At 42.7% G+C, this 13632-nt stretch overlaps 1 protein-coding gene across 1 annotated transcript; it reads right to left on the bottom strand.

The window, feature by feature from the left end:
* Positions 1-1087: 1087 nt before the first annotated feature.
* LOC311157513 (phospholipid scramblase 1-like) lies at positions 1088-12725 on the bottom strand. Its single transcript, XM_084212243.1, has 10 exons — positions 12589-12725; positions 10806-10924; positions 10118-10146; positions 9255-9323; positions 7605-7777; positions 6582-6624; positions 5407-5627; positions 4504-4665; positions 3326-3487; positions 1088-2131 (listed from the first exon to the last, which is right to left on the bottom strand). The coding sequence occupies exons 3-10, from the start codon at positions 10125-10127 to the stop codon at positions 2099-2101; spliced, it is 873 nt and encodes a 290-aa protein (XP_084068369.1). The 5' UTR covers positions 10128-10146; positions 10806-10924; positions 12589-12725; the 3' UTR covers positions 1088-2098.
* Between the last annotated feature and the right edge of the window lie 907 nt (positions 12726-13632).

Genomic DNA, 13632 nt, shown 5'->3' on the forward strand with positions numbered 1-13632 from the left:
TTGGCCATGTGAATCCCTAGAGGACAGGTCTGGTGTCTAACACGTGTACCTTCTACTCTTAACTCAACTAGCCAGAAGCTTTTAGCAGATTTTAGCAAGATTGGATTTTCTCATTAACAGATGGTCAGTAAAGCACAAAATATTTTTTCTCATTTATAACAATTAATTAAATTAATTCCCTAAGAATAGTGCTGATGAATCAAAAATGCACCTCCAGCAACTCCATATACAAGGAAATTTAGCAGCAGAAGCAAATTTAACACGGAATAATATACAATTTAAAGACTTTCAGAACAGTCTGGACTGTTGTCCCAAATTTGCACAATTATTCCAACATCAAAGAGAATCCAGGTAGACAGCAGCAATGGCATTTCCCTTTTCTTTTGCTTCTTTCCTGGCCAGAAGCAACCAATAAATTGAAAATACTGAACAGAAGGACTCTTCAGCAGGACTAGAATGCAACTGAAAATACTGGCAAGGACTTCTCCCCATAGCTGGATGCCCAGAACCATATTGTGCAGGTGCTTGTGTGCAGGGGTAAGAAACTGCAACTCATCCATTGCTTGGACATTTAAATAAAATATTTTAATAAAGCTATAAATGCTAAGAAGTTGACCTGCCATTCCATGTGTCTGCTTTTGAAGTGAAACTGCTCTGTTTATGCAGAACACTTCTGTTTATTCCCTGCCCTCAAAACAACAGACAGACTCCCAGTCTGTGAAAACTGTGGAGTAAACGAGGAGCAAAGACGACTGGAGAAACTGAGAAGTAACTAAAGAGTTTTTTCCTTGCCTCAGGGCACACTCCTGCACAAGGCAATAACTAGAGGATTACGAAACAGAAGTAGGCACAGTTTTATTTCCTGTCACCTCTACACTTCTGTTGATGAACATGCAAGCCTTCAGTTTCAGAGCAGCCCAAACAAGAAAACTAGGTCACCCTCGGGAGGAGTCATATTTGAGAACATGCCCATCACTAGATGTGGTGGGTGACCCTGGCTGGGTGCCAGGTGCCCACCAAGCCACTCCATGCCTCCCCTTCCCAGAGGGACAGGGGAGATAAAATAAGACACAAAACAACTTATAGGTTAAGATAAAGCAGTTTACTAAAAGAAAAGCAAAAGTTTGCGCGTGCATAAATGAGTAAAAAAAAAGAGAAATTTAATTCTGCACTTCCCATGAGCAGGCAATGCCCAGCCACTTCCTGGGAAGCAGGGCATCAGCATGGGAAGGCAGACACTGTAAAACTGAATGCAACACCTTCCTCCCTTTCCTATCTCTGAGATCTGAGCTGATGGCATACGGGGTGGAATGTCCATATGGTGAAGTTGTGCCAGCTGGCCTGGCTGTGTCCCCTGCCAGCACCCTGCCCACCCCCAGCTACTCAAGGCAGGTGGGATGCTGGAGAGACAGAGCTGCTGCTGGGCCAGCACTGCTCAGCTGCACCAAAACACTGCTGGGCTCTAGCAGGGCAAAGCACAGCTCTGGGAGGGCTGCTGGGGAAAGGAGCTCCAGCTCACACACAGCCAGCAGCACAGAGAGTAACAACATTTTACACTCATTTCAGATAGTTCTGTTCAAATGCAATCCTTTGCTCTCAATGGATACATTTGATGCATTTGATAGGAAGAGGGAAACAGAAGGTGAACGAGGCAAAACTACCAATGAAGAATACCCAGGAAAAATATCAGTGGCTCCTTATTAGGCTTAGGTTATTATTAATATTGAATATAGAAGTAGTCCTCTTTTTTAGGAAGCAAAGTATTATTATAGTAGTTATAAATAACTACTATGAGTAGTTACTTTAAAATTACTGAGTTCTTGGGGAAAAAAAAGGTAGCTATATATTTCTCTAAATGATATTATTGATCTCTGCAGATAAAGAGCCCTTATTTGAATATTACAAATTATTTCACCATATTAAAAAATAATAGATAAGACCATGAATCTTTCAGCTTACAGAAATGTAACTATAACATGTACATTTCTCATATTCTTACTGGAGGTCTGCAATTCATTGGAAAGTTGGGAGATCCATGTTCTTCTTCCTCCCATAGAGAGCATCTAGATTTCATTACCAAACTTCTGCTTGCTGATGCTTAATTACCACTATGCTCAAAAAACATGAAGTCCTAAGGGGACAAAAAAAAAAAAAGGCAAACAAAACAAATAATTACAATTCTTAAATGTGGTTCTTAGTCCCGAGATCCCCTGGCTGCATTGCACCTGATGCACACCTTCCTCTCACAAACCTGAAAGGGTGAGAGGAAGGGGGAGGCACATTTGCCATGCCCTCACCACCTGGGTCTCTCAGAATGGCACATCCACAGAGACAGAAAGACAGCGAAAGACCAACTTGGGAACTTATAATTTATCACTAGCCAAAGCTATGCTTCCTTTACTCTGGATTTCTGCCTGACTTTGTTCAACCTGACCTATTCCCTCTCAGACTGGAGTCCATCACAATAATGGCTATCTTTAGTTACTGGTGGGGCCCATTTCTGTGCCTGAAAGCCCAGGTTGCTCCCACTCACCAATGCTGCACTTGAAGCACTCGGGAGCCCAGGAACACACACAGCTAAACAAAACCCTGCTCATGCTCAGGGCTCTCAGAGGTTGGAGAGACCTTTCCAAACTTAAGGTGCTTCACATGCCCCTCTCCTGCCCCTCAGCAGCCCAGCCAGCACAGTAGCAGTGCTCTGAAACAGCACCTTGATGCAGAATTGCACACTCAGGTGGAAACAGGAGCGTGTCCCACACTGTTTTCAAACAGGACACGGAGCTGCTCTGCACTGTTGGCTATTGCTGAGAAGGGCTCTGACAAGTTCAATGAGCTTAGCCTCCACAGCAGTCCCTCCATTTGGAAATTACTGCTCTGAGAGCATCAATCCTGCTCAGCTCAGTGCCTCACATGCTCCCAAAGACAGCTGGGAGGCAGTGGCTGCAGCATTCAGCTGTCCACCAGCCCAGGGGGCTGCTCAGGCTTTGGATGGGCCTCTTGGCTATTGCTAATCTGCATTTTTCTGGTTTCACCATCCATAAATTTGCTTTCCTCTGCCAATGAGTCTGTAAGAAGTCTTCCCTTTTCCTTTTTTCAGTCCCACCAAATATGAAACTCTTATTAAATACAATTAGCACTGCATGTAGTCTACAGTAAGCTTATTGTCCAAAATACTTCTGTGTTGCCTTTTGTGGTCAGTTTCACACACAGAAGTTCACAAGCTGTTGCCCACTTGAAGGAGCTCAAAATTAACTCCTTTACCATCACAATTTAAACATGGAGATGAAAAAGTTAGTTTATGGTGATGTATTAGTGAACAACTTACAATCAGGAAGCAAGCCCCAATCATGACAGCTTTCATTTTCACATCAAGGTCCATTGGGAATGAGATTCCAAAGTTATCTGTATCTGTAAACATTTCCCGCACAAGTCCAGTCCACTGCTTAGAAATCCTCCCAACAGGACAAGTCTCATCCAGAGACGTCACCTAGAGTTTAATAGAAAATTTTTTAAAGCATCATCAAACATTCATGACATTCCCAAATCCATTTTGGAATAGATCCATTTAAAAGCTTCAGACTGTTATTTTAATGAATACAGTTTTTAGTGCAAGGGTTTGTACCGAAAGGCAATCGGACTATCAGAAAGCTGGTCTAAAGTATTAGAGGCATGAACTTGATTCTGAATCTGAAACTTGATTCTGAATTCTGAATCAGTTCCTTGATGTGCTGGGATACACTCTCTGCTGGAAGTGGTGTCTTTTAGCCAAGACAGTGAATTAGTTTCTCCTGCCACGCATCAGGAGCTGCTCAAGTGAAAATTAAACAAATTACATTCTTTTGCTCAAAAGCAGAGGTTAGCCCTCTGGCAACATTACGTTTTTTAAGTTAGAGCCAGTCTTCTGGGTCATGTGCAAGATTAGTTTCCAAAATAAAATTATAAAAATTCTCTGTAGTAACTATTTGCAACATCATTTTAAACATTAAATTGTAGCCTTATATATCTTTTACTTAATGTCCACAAAAACAATGTTGCATTAACCAATATTATTTTAAAAGGAAAGTTGTAACTCTTCATTCAACTCTGTATTTCAAGTCTAAATTAACTTACTAGTTCATTGAATGATTAATAGATGATTAAATGAAGGGTTGAAGGAAGTCATTTTAATAAATACCTGATACGGTTTACTATATTTTCCTTAGAGCCTGACATAACAGATTCAAAAAGATTTTGCTGCTAAATATATCAATTAAGTTATTTGTGTGCAGCCACACAGAATTCTCAGCTGATGATTGCTTTAACATGTAATTTCTGGAAATTTCTCTGGTTTATCTAGAGACATTTAGGTATCTAGAGAAGTCATTTGATTATACCAGCATTAAAAGACGATGTAGAAATTACCTAATATATACAATTCAATTGATAGGTAGTAAGTTGAACAACAAACTAATACCAAACTACATCTGAAAACAGAAACATGCAAACAATATTTACATTGCCTACCTCAAAATGAACGTCCTCACAACACCGGCACACAACACACGGGCCATTGATTTTCAGAATGTCCCTTCTTTTCTCATCTTGAATGGTAAACTTTGGCAGGCACACATGCCAGTTCTGGACAACATAACCAACCGTTGTTCCTGGAGGTGCCTGGACTTCCAGCTTCACAGGGAAGAGAAAACCTCCAAATGAATGAGCACGCTTTCATATGCTAGTGAGACAAAACCCACACCAGCACACAAATGAAAAACAACCTATTTTTTCACAACAATCTGGCCTTACAAAGCATTTTGCTGTGAGTGTTTTCAGAAGACCACTCAGACTGAAGACCTCTTATTCAGCTTCTGCCTTCAAGAAAACAGTAATGACTGCTAAGGCTCTGGAGCACACAAACTATGCATCTACAATATAAAGACCAAAGTCCAGTGAAAGAAAGGCAGTGAATATTCAGTGAAGGCATTATAGGGTGCAGCTACTAGAAATGCCTCAGCAGGAGTAAGATGTAGAGTTTCAGAAGTTTTATCATTCCAGAATTATGTTAATATTTAAAAAACCTCATGATCTCCTATGTTGAATTCCACTATAGCATTCAGAGCAGTAAAATGAAAACTCTGGCTGTAACTCTGTGAAAGCTGCTGCCTTACTCTTCCATTCCAAGTGCAGATTCCAGCACCAGCCACAAGTTCCCGGACATGCTGCTCCATCAGGTTTTCCATTCCCACCATCAGAGCTGCAGCACGCTCCCTCCTGCCCAGACCAAGAACCCCATGCACAGACCCCGCACATCTCTCTCCCCACCCCAAAACCCCTGACTCGTTTCCCCTCACCTCCTGATGCGAGGCAAGGCCACCCTGGAGCGGCACAGGAGGAGGAGGAGGAGGAGGGCAGGGAGGCAGAACTCACCTCCTGCAGGCAGCAGGGGCAGCAGCAGGCGTCGCAGCGGAGCGGTCTGTGCAGCGTGATCACCTGGCGGCCCAGGTTGTCGATGATCCTCATGGTGAAGGGCCGGGAGGGCCCGCAGCAGTTCCTGGTCAGGCAGTCGGTGTCCTCTGCTGCAAAGTACACCCTCTGCCCCAGGGCGTTCTTCAGCTCGTACTTGTTGTTCTCTTCAAAGCCAGTCACGACTGGAAAAGGGGAAGGAACCGGCTCAATTCCTAGGAGAGTCTGGTCAGACAATTCCTGCTCTTTGGGAAGGCAAAGCCTCTCTCACAGTCTGGCAAAGGGACATTATGGGAAGGACCCTCAAGCAGCAAAGCCTGACAGAGAAGTTCAAGGGAAGAAGCCACCATGAGCAAGGACCTGTGGAAAGGAACTGAGATTCCCATCTGTCCCCAGTGTCCCCACCTGAATAAGCACCACCATTACCAGTAACACAGGAGGGAAAGTTCTCAGGGAGAATTGAATGGATAAGGGTTAAAGAGAGCTGTGAATTTGGGGGTGAAGCCAGAAAAGGGCACAAATACGTTCAGAATAAGAAAGCCACAAAAAACCCTCTCAGTCAAGATTTACAGCAGCACACACCAAAAGCAACAAGAGCCGGGACAGAAACCACATTAGAGGTTATCAGGGATGTGTGGTCTGTTTTATTCCTTTTATTTGAAAGACATTGATTATACAACTTGGATATTATTAAAGCACAGAATAAGGGGAGCAGAAGGAAAGCCATTCAGTTTGCTAAAGCAGCAGGATTGCCTGTAAAAGCCACATGCCACTCCATGGAATGAGGTGGGATATGACAGAACAGAAAACAAAATCTTTAAGTAAGGGAGTAGAAATCATTGTTAAAAAGTAACATTGGAAATGTGGGACTTCATCTACAACTAGCTGCATATCAACTATAGCATTTATAACCAAGATTATTCAGTTGCATTGCTGGTATCTTTTGAGATATGGAACCTGCTGAAAGTTTTCTTCCCTCCTATTTTTCCTTCCTCTCCTCCACTTCTTCAGGACTTCTGCAGGAATTGAGACAGGTAATACAAGAAAGACAAAGGTGGCAACCACCTTAAAAACAGTGTCAAAGAAAGCCTAAACTTCACAGTTCTTGCAATTATCAGATTTAAACACTTTGTACTTACTCTCAAGAATTTCAAGTTGCTGATGAATTAATATCTGGTCAATCTGGTCATGGTAGAAAAATTAAACAGAATAAACAGTTAGCAAGTTACAACTAAGAAAAACTGTAGTTTTAAGAACAGCTGCTATTTCATTTTAGAATAAAAATGTATGGATCAATACACAGTGTGGAGGCAGATTAGCTCCCAGTCAAGCTATGGAATAGCTCGCTCACCTCCTTGCCTCTCCCCTGCCAGGTTAGCAAAGAGTGTTCCAGGGCACTGGAGCTGATGGGGGGAGCTGAACCCAAACTGGCCTGGTGACAAGCACACAGGGCCAACACACCTGTGCTGGGAGAGCTCTGACATCACGTTCCAGAGACTCCACACAGACAAAAGCAGGAAAAGGGGTATTTTGGAGTAGAAGCCCAGCTACTGCTCAGCTCTAAGGAAAATCAGCCTCTCCTCACCAGTGCTTCTATTTTTTTTAAGCACTTTGCAGAACTGGCAACAATACACCAGCATTAATCTTTCCAGTGCTAAGATGAACTGCATTTTGCAGTACAAAGACATATTCAGTAATGTGGAAACAATTCTTATTTTGCTATTAGCATTCTCTGTGCTGTGAAATCTGACTGGCAGCTCTACTAACAATATTAAGAGGTGTGAAGAAAGCATCATGTAGAAAATTAAGTGCTTCTAATGTGCTAGAGTTGCCCATATCATAGGTATTTATTCCATGAGCCTTTCCAAGGGACATTACATCTCCCAAAGAGTAGCTTCAGAAGTGGGAAGGATGTGTGACAGCCCTCTGTCTCTCATCCTTTAGCCCCCTACTTGGCAGGAAGGTTCTCCGTGAACAAGTGCTACATCTCTGACAGCTATTTCTGCATTCAGACAGTACCAAAGGCCTCCTTTAGCAGCACACAAGCAGCAGCCCACGAAGCTGCAACACAGCCAGATGCTTTATTCAGCTATTTCATGGATGCAGGCTGCTTCCCAGAGCAGCATGCCTCATCTCTGGGGAGGGAGGAAGGGTGCAGGTACCTGTGTGAGGTACTCCAGTCCAGGAGGGCAGTTGGGAATAGAAGGAGGGATCGGCATCCAGATTGCCCCATCCATGGTGGGCTGGCTCTGGACAGGTGGAGGGACGAATCCACCTGGGAACCCCATGGGCTGTGCCTGGAATCCGTAGTTCCCTGCACCTGTGACATTTGGCACTGTAGGAGAGATATGGTTATGAAAGTTAAATGCTGGAAAATAATTGCCCTATCTTTAAAAGAGTAATTTATTCATTCTTTGGAACTATGGAGATCCTTATACCTTATTTATTTATGTTATGAATACAATAACTCTCATGAAGGGAGTTACGCTGCCAGGGGAGGTTCTGATGCCTCACACAAAACCAGACCAAATAAATAAAAAAAAATTGCATCATTCTTGAAGACAGAAAAAATTTCATTTGCATGGAGACAATCAATTCAAAAACCAGAAACGAATAAATGAAGGTTATTTCTAAGTAAAGAAAGAATACTTTAAATTACATTAAAAGCATTGGCATTTATACGCTGTCAGTTGAGCAAATGAAGAATTTTAGGACAAAGTTTTCTTGGAACTATACCTTCAACTTTTGTGAAAGAAAACGTCCTTTTGGCAAAGTCCATCTGCAGTTTTCAAACCAGATGACTTGTAGACCTTCAGCCCACACCAGCTCAGCACCAAATTTCACATTACATTGCAACACATGGACCAGTGCACGTGAGAGATCAGGCTGTGGCCATGGCACCTCAGGGGATGTAAGGCGGCCACATCACCCACCCTAGAGAAGAATCCTCCCTCTGGGAATTCAAAATCACTTTTATGTCTGAGCACAGGCTTTGCAAACCAACTACCTACTGCTATTGTGAGCAAGGGTGTGCACATACAATTGCTCCAAATAACAATGCCCCTGCCACCTCCACGGCCCAAGCAGGGAGTGCTTGTTCCCTGCTCCAGCCAACTGCACTTACAGACCTCAGAGTGCCTTGGCCCAGGATGCACAAGCTTTAACTTGTGAACTGCACAGTAACTTTGGCCAGCATTTTGCTATTTACCTCTGACTCATGCTCTGAGCCTGCTTGTTAGATATTTATTGTGATTTGGTTCTTCAGAAAGAAATCATTGCCAGAATGGGAGAAGCTGTTCAGAAGTGCTGCATTTTGAAGTGGAACAGAAAACAAGACAGAAGAGGAGAGAGCAAGTGAGGGAAAGTGTAAGGTGTAACCACCTGCAAAGTACAGCAACCCAGTATGAAACAGGAACTGAATACATGCAGAACTGCAAGAGAAGAACAATTCTTTCTTCACTTCTGTATTTCTAGAGGAAAGTAAAGTGAAACACTGAGGTAACATGATTATTTAAAAGTCTGATTACCAGTAAGAACCTGCTGCACATTAATTGCAATCAGTAACACCCAGCAAAACTCCCCACAATGACCACTGAGGAACACCTGACATTTTTAACTCCTACCACTGTTGGTGCTGCTCAGCGCATGCTAAAATGTAGAACCACAAAGGAAGGAAATGATTTTCAGCAAAACAGAAGTTACAAGAAACTCTATAGAATTAATAGCAGAAAAGTAAATGGGAGATGATCACCCTTTTACAGGCCCATGCTTATTTCCTAATGGTCTCACAGAGCTGTAACCAAGCCACCCACCTGGGTAAGCCCCAGGGACCTGTTGGGGGGAGCCATGGGGCATTCCAGGTGCTGTGGCAGGTGGAGGTCCTGGAAGAAAGAAAATACACTCTGAGTATGGATCATTTCCTCCTGCCCTGGGTGAAGATCCCCAGCACTGACTCATTTTCCAGAGTGCACACAGAACAAAATCTAGGCAGCTGTTTTCTGTATAGCAAAAATACACATCAAGATCATATTTATGAGCAATGCATGCATCAACAAAACGTGGGGGAGTTCTGGTCCTTAAAGCACAGAAAAAAGACAGGTTGTCATCAAGGTGTCCCAGAGTCACAGAATCATTCAGCTTGGAAGGACCTCCTGAGATCATCTAATGCAAGCCCTGCTCAAGCAGGGTCAGTTCACTCTGCCTGGAGCAGAGATGCTTTTGTTCATTGATATTTAGAAAGAGGCTTGAATTCAAAGCATTGCCAGGAGCTGACAGGCTGCCCTCCAGTACAGAACATGGCTGTGAGCCATTCCCCTCTGTGTAAAAGCTTTTCTCCCAACTTCTTCAAGCTCAGACTACAGTGATGCCTCACCAGCAGATGGAGAGTGTTATGGATTTAAAAACATTTGCCATCTTCAGTTTTTAAGCACAAATAACTTGAATTTCAAGATTACTAAATTGTTTATTATTTTTGCTTAACTTCAGAAATCGAGATCTGAAAATTTAAGATCTACATTTTGTAAAATATTCCATTTTAAATGTAAATAATTTCAGGTAAAAACATTCATACATATTTAACATAATTAGAAAGTAAGCTAATAGATAAGCTAATATTGCTTGAATGTGCTGTTTTTGATGTTAGCAAAAGCTGATATTTTGGTTATATTTTACTCACCTTGCATCATCGTAGATCTGCCTGCAGCTCTGCAAAAGAACATTTTTGTCTCATGATTATTTCAATACAAACTTTCACATAAGAGCTATTCAGAGTTCTTTATTATTGATGAAAGATATTTGTCTCTCTACCCTGTATGGGAATGTCAAATTACAAATCAAGCAAAAATGACCTTAAATATCTCAGCTTCCTTCTAGGCTATGTCTCAACTACTACTAAAGTCTGAGTTTTCTATGCCTACAGCCATGCTTTGAGTATCCTGACATTGTCCTCAACTCAGAAAGGCATTGGGATGTGCAAGACTCCACTGTGCAGCCATTCAGAAATTCCCTGTAACTCATATGAACAATTCACTGCAGTAATTTAAGGCCAGCTGGCTCAGTGTATTGATGTTGCCCACAAAACCTGCCCAGGCAAACCCTGGAGCAGCCATGCCACCACCTACTCAGTTCTTTTAGCTCTTCCATTTCTCCAGTGGTACTACTAAATAACACATATCCAGTATTTGCCTTCACAGGATAACAAAGTGTGGCTACCAAAGTATGGAAGAATAAAAAGAACCAAAAAAAACCAACCAAACAACCCAAACAACAGCAAAAAAAAAAAAAAAAAAAAAAAAAAAGACAAAACAATCCAACCCAAAACAAAACAAAATAAAATAAAACTACACACAAAAAACCCCACTTACTGATACCAGCTTAAACCTTGAGAGTTATCTCTTTCTCTGAGGTAATGAGTGAAGCAAGGCAACAGCAGCAACTGCTACAGCAGACAGATCCAAGACAGTCAGGAGATCCAAACATGGAACTGTAAAAAAGAATGGTACAGGCACTCATTTTTAATAGGATTGAAAGCTTTAAAATAAAAAATAAATCTAGTTGTTAAATCTAGTCGTCAAAATTAAAAATAAATCTTAAATCTAAAAACAATTCAAGTTAAATCATTAATATAATTTGTCTGTTATGATTCTTCTAACTACTTCATTTCAGTGAGGTTGGCTGGTCAAAGCTGGGAAATGAAACTGAAAGCAATTCCTTCCTGTTTTTCATTCCCTGAGTAAAAGCAGCTCTCACAGGGCGATGTCTGATGCTTCTGGAATGTAATGCAGATTCAGTTGCTCTTAAACCATTCCTTTTTAATATACTTTTTCTTCTACTTTCCTAACTTCTTTACTAACAGAACCACTGTCCTGTTACACATTAACTGAGTTCTGGTCATAGGGCAGATTGTAGTCACTGTATGAATGTAGGAATATCACAAATTAAAGAAGAATAAAACTAGCAAAAGATCAGTTTATGCAGTGAAATGATCCAGCTACAAGAACTCCAATGAAATACTGAGAATTACAACTAAACCCCTTGGTAAAGGGAGAGTAGAGACAGAATCACATGATTTAGTTAAAAGAAAGGCTTTGTCCAGAAGCCAGAATCTTTCACTGTCCAGAATCTTTCAGTGTCCCCACAACCACACACACCAGACACTGTACAAGGTCAGATTTAGAAAAGGTTGATATCCTCTGTAGGAGGAAGCCATAAAGATTTTACAAAGCTCAGCCCTCATTTCATCCCTGTATCCTTTTTTTATGAATGTCCATGTTTCTTTCTGGTCACTTTCTCATTTTCAGAACTACATAACACAGCTGCATGTCCCTTAGCCTGATGCATGTCACTAGATATACTGCAAGTAATTCAGACATGTCATAATTATGTTAACTATAGGCCTTCTGCTCTTTATCAGAAAAACAGAAAACCAGCATGATAAGTAGTTTCATTTATTCTCCAGGTCACTAAAATGTTGCAAAGAGCGTGTTAATGTTATGAAAGCTCACAAGCACAAACATGCTTCTTTATATAACAAGCCAGGCCCTTTCCAAGATTTCCAAGAAGTTGTAACACTCAAAAACCAGGAAGCTGAATAGCCAGGAGACATGCATTAGTTCTCCTTTCTTTGCATTCTATTAGACTGTTCAGCCCCTGGATTTGAACCCTGCCCACTGGAGAAACAGTATGCTTTAAAATCATCTCGGTGACTAATTAAATGAGTTGGTTTCATCCGATGTTAACAAAATATTATTCAGAGAATGAATTTTACTTTTGTTTTGTTTTTTTTTGTTCTGATGGAGTAGGATACCCTCTCCCCTTACAGTGCCTTTCTCCTGGAGCTGGGAGTGCCAGCCCCTGGCAGGCACAGCCAGGTCACCGCCCGGGGCTCAGGCTCCGCTGCAGGGAGCGCCCATCCCGGGCACAGCCCCGCGGCTGCCGGCACCGAGGGGCTCTCCGGGACAGCCCGGGCAGGGGCAGCACCTGCCCTTAACGCAGTCCTTGCCAGCGAGATCCTCCCCGGCAGGGATCAATTCTAACCCAACCCGCACTGCCCGGACGGACGGACGGACGGACGCGGGGCTGCTCCTCGGCGGGCGCTGCCCCAGCCCCGGATCACTGCCCATGCCCGTGTGGAAAGCCCCGGGGTACCTGACGGGAGCGCCTGCAGGAACCCCGCTGGCCAAGGAGGCTCCGGTGGCCCGTGTCCCGCTGTGCCCGTGTCCCGCTGTGCCCGTGTCCCGCTGTGCCCGTGTCCCGCCGTGCCCGTCCCGTGCCGTGCGGGAGCTCCCGGCGCTGCGGGGCGGGGAGCGAGGGCAGGGCTGGGCTCCGGGCAGGAAACTGCTGCCAGCCCTGCCCAGAAACGCCGGCCTTTCAACAGCCTTGCTATTCGCGACGTTTACTCTTTCCATATCTATCGGCAACAATGCCTATTCTGTCCTTTTAAAATTAATTAATTAACTCAATTTCTGCCTTTTAGTCAGCGGACATCAGGCTGCATACAGGTGATAACGCCAAGTTCTACGTCCACCCTGAAGAGAGAACAAATGTATCTGGAACAACTTTACCTTGCTTATAAGGCAGGAACTCAGGAGGAAAAATATATTTATGTGGACTTTATAGTTAGAGGAAGTAGAATGTACAATAAGGAATTGTTTGGGAAACAAAGGACTTGGAGAAAGTTGGCTCACACCCTGATTAACAGCTCTAGCGAACAGATCTTCCGCATCCTCTTTTGTACATTCACGTACGCCAGATTGGAGCTGCTGGTGTCCACTTATGCCAAAGTAAAGTTTCTTCAAAGAAAACTGTATTTCATGTAAACCACATAAATCTGATCACAGTAATTGGTGCATGCATAAAACTCAAGACTGGGGGTTCAGTAAGTGCAGGTCACCTTGTAAATACTCTGTGGTCTTTGTCTTCTACCTCCCAAAATAAGGTCTCCATTTCAATATTGAACTTTCCATAAACAATATTAAACCAAAAAAAACCCCACCCCAAACTATAGTCCTAGACCTGCACTGGATTTCACCCAAACACCAGATTTTATAGGGATTTGAGGATTTTATTTTGCTTTTTCCTCAGGTACAGAAGAATCTAATCTAAAGCTGACTAGCATTTTCCCACACATCTGCACTGAGTCCACTAAGAAGATTAATAGCAGACACCAAGAAATAGGTTTTAAACATCTCT

This window comes from Fringilla coelebs (assembly GCF_963513975.1).
Source record: "Fringilla coelebs genome assembly, chromosome: 10".
In the NCBI taxonomy this organism is placed as follows: Eukaryota; Metazoa; Chordata; class Aves; order Passeriformes; family Fringillidae; genus Fringilla; species Fringilla coelebs.

Bases quoted from the DNA above. Each gene is read 5' to 3' on its own strand.
- LOC311157513 (XM_084212243.1), bottom strand. The intron at 3,488-4,503 runs GTAGGCAATGTA...ATTAAACTCTAG, and splicing joins GTGAGGACGTTCATTTTGAG to GTGACGTCTCTGGATGAGAC. The intron at 2,132-3,325 runs GTAAGTTGTTCA...TTGTCCCCTTAG, and splicing joins TTGGGGCTTGCTTCCTGATT to GACTTCATGTTTTTTGAGCA.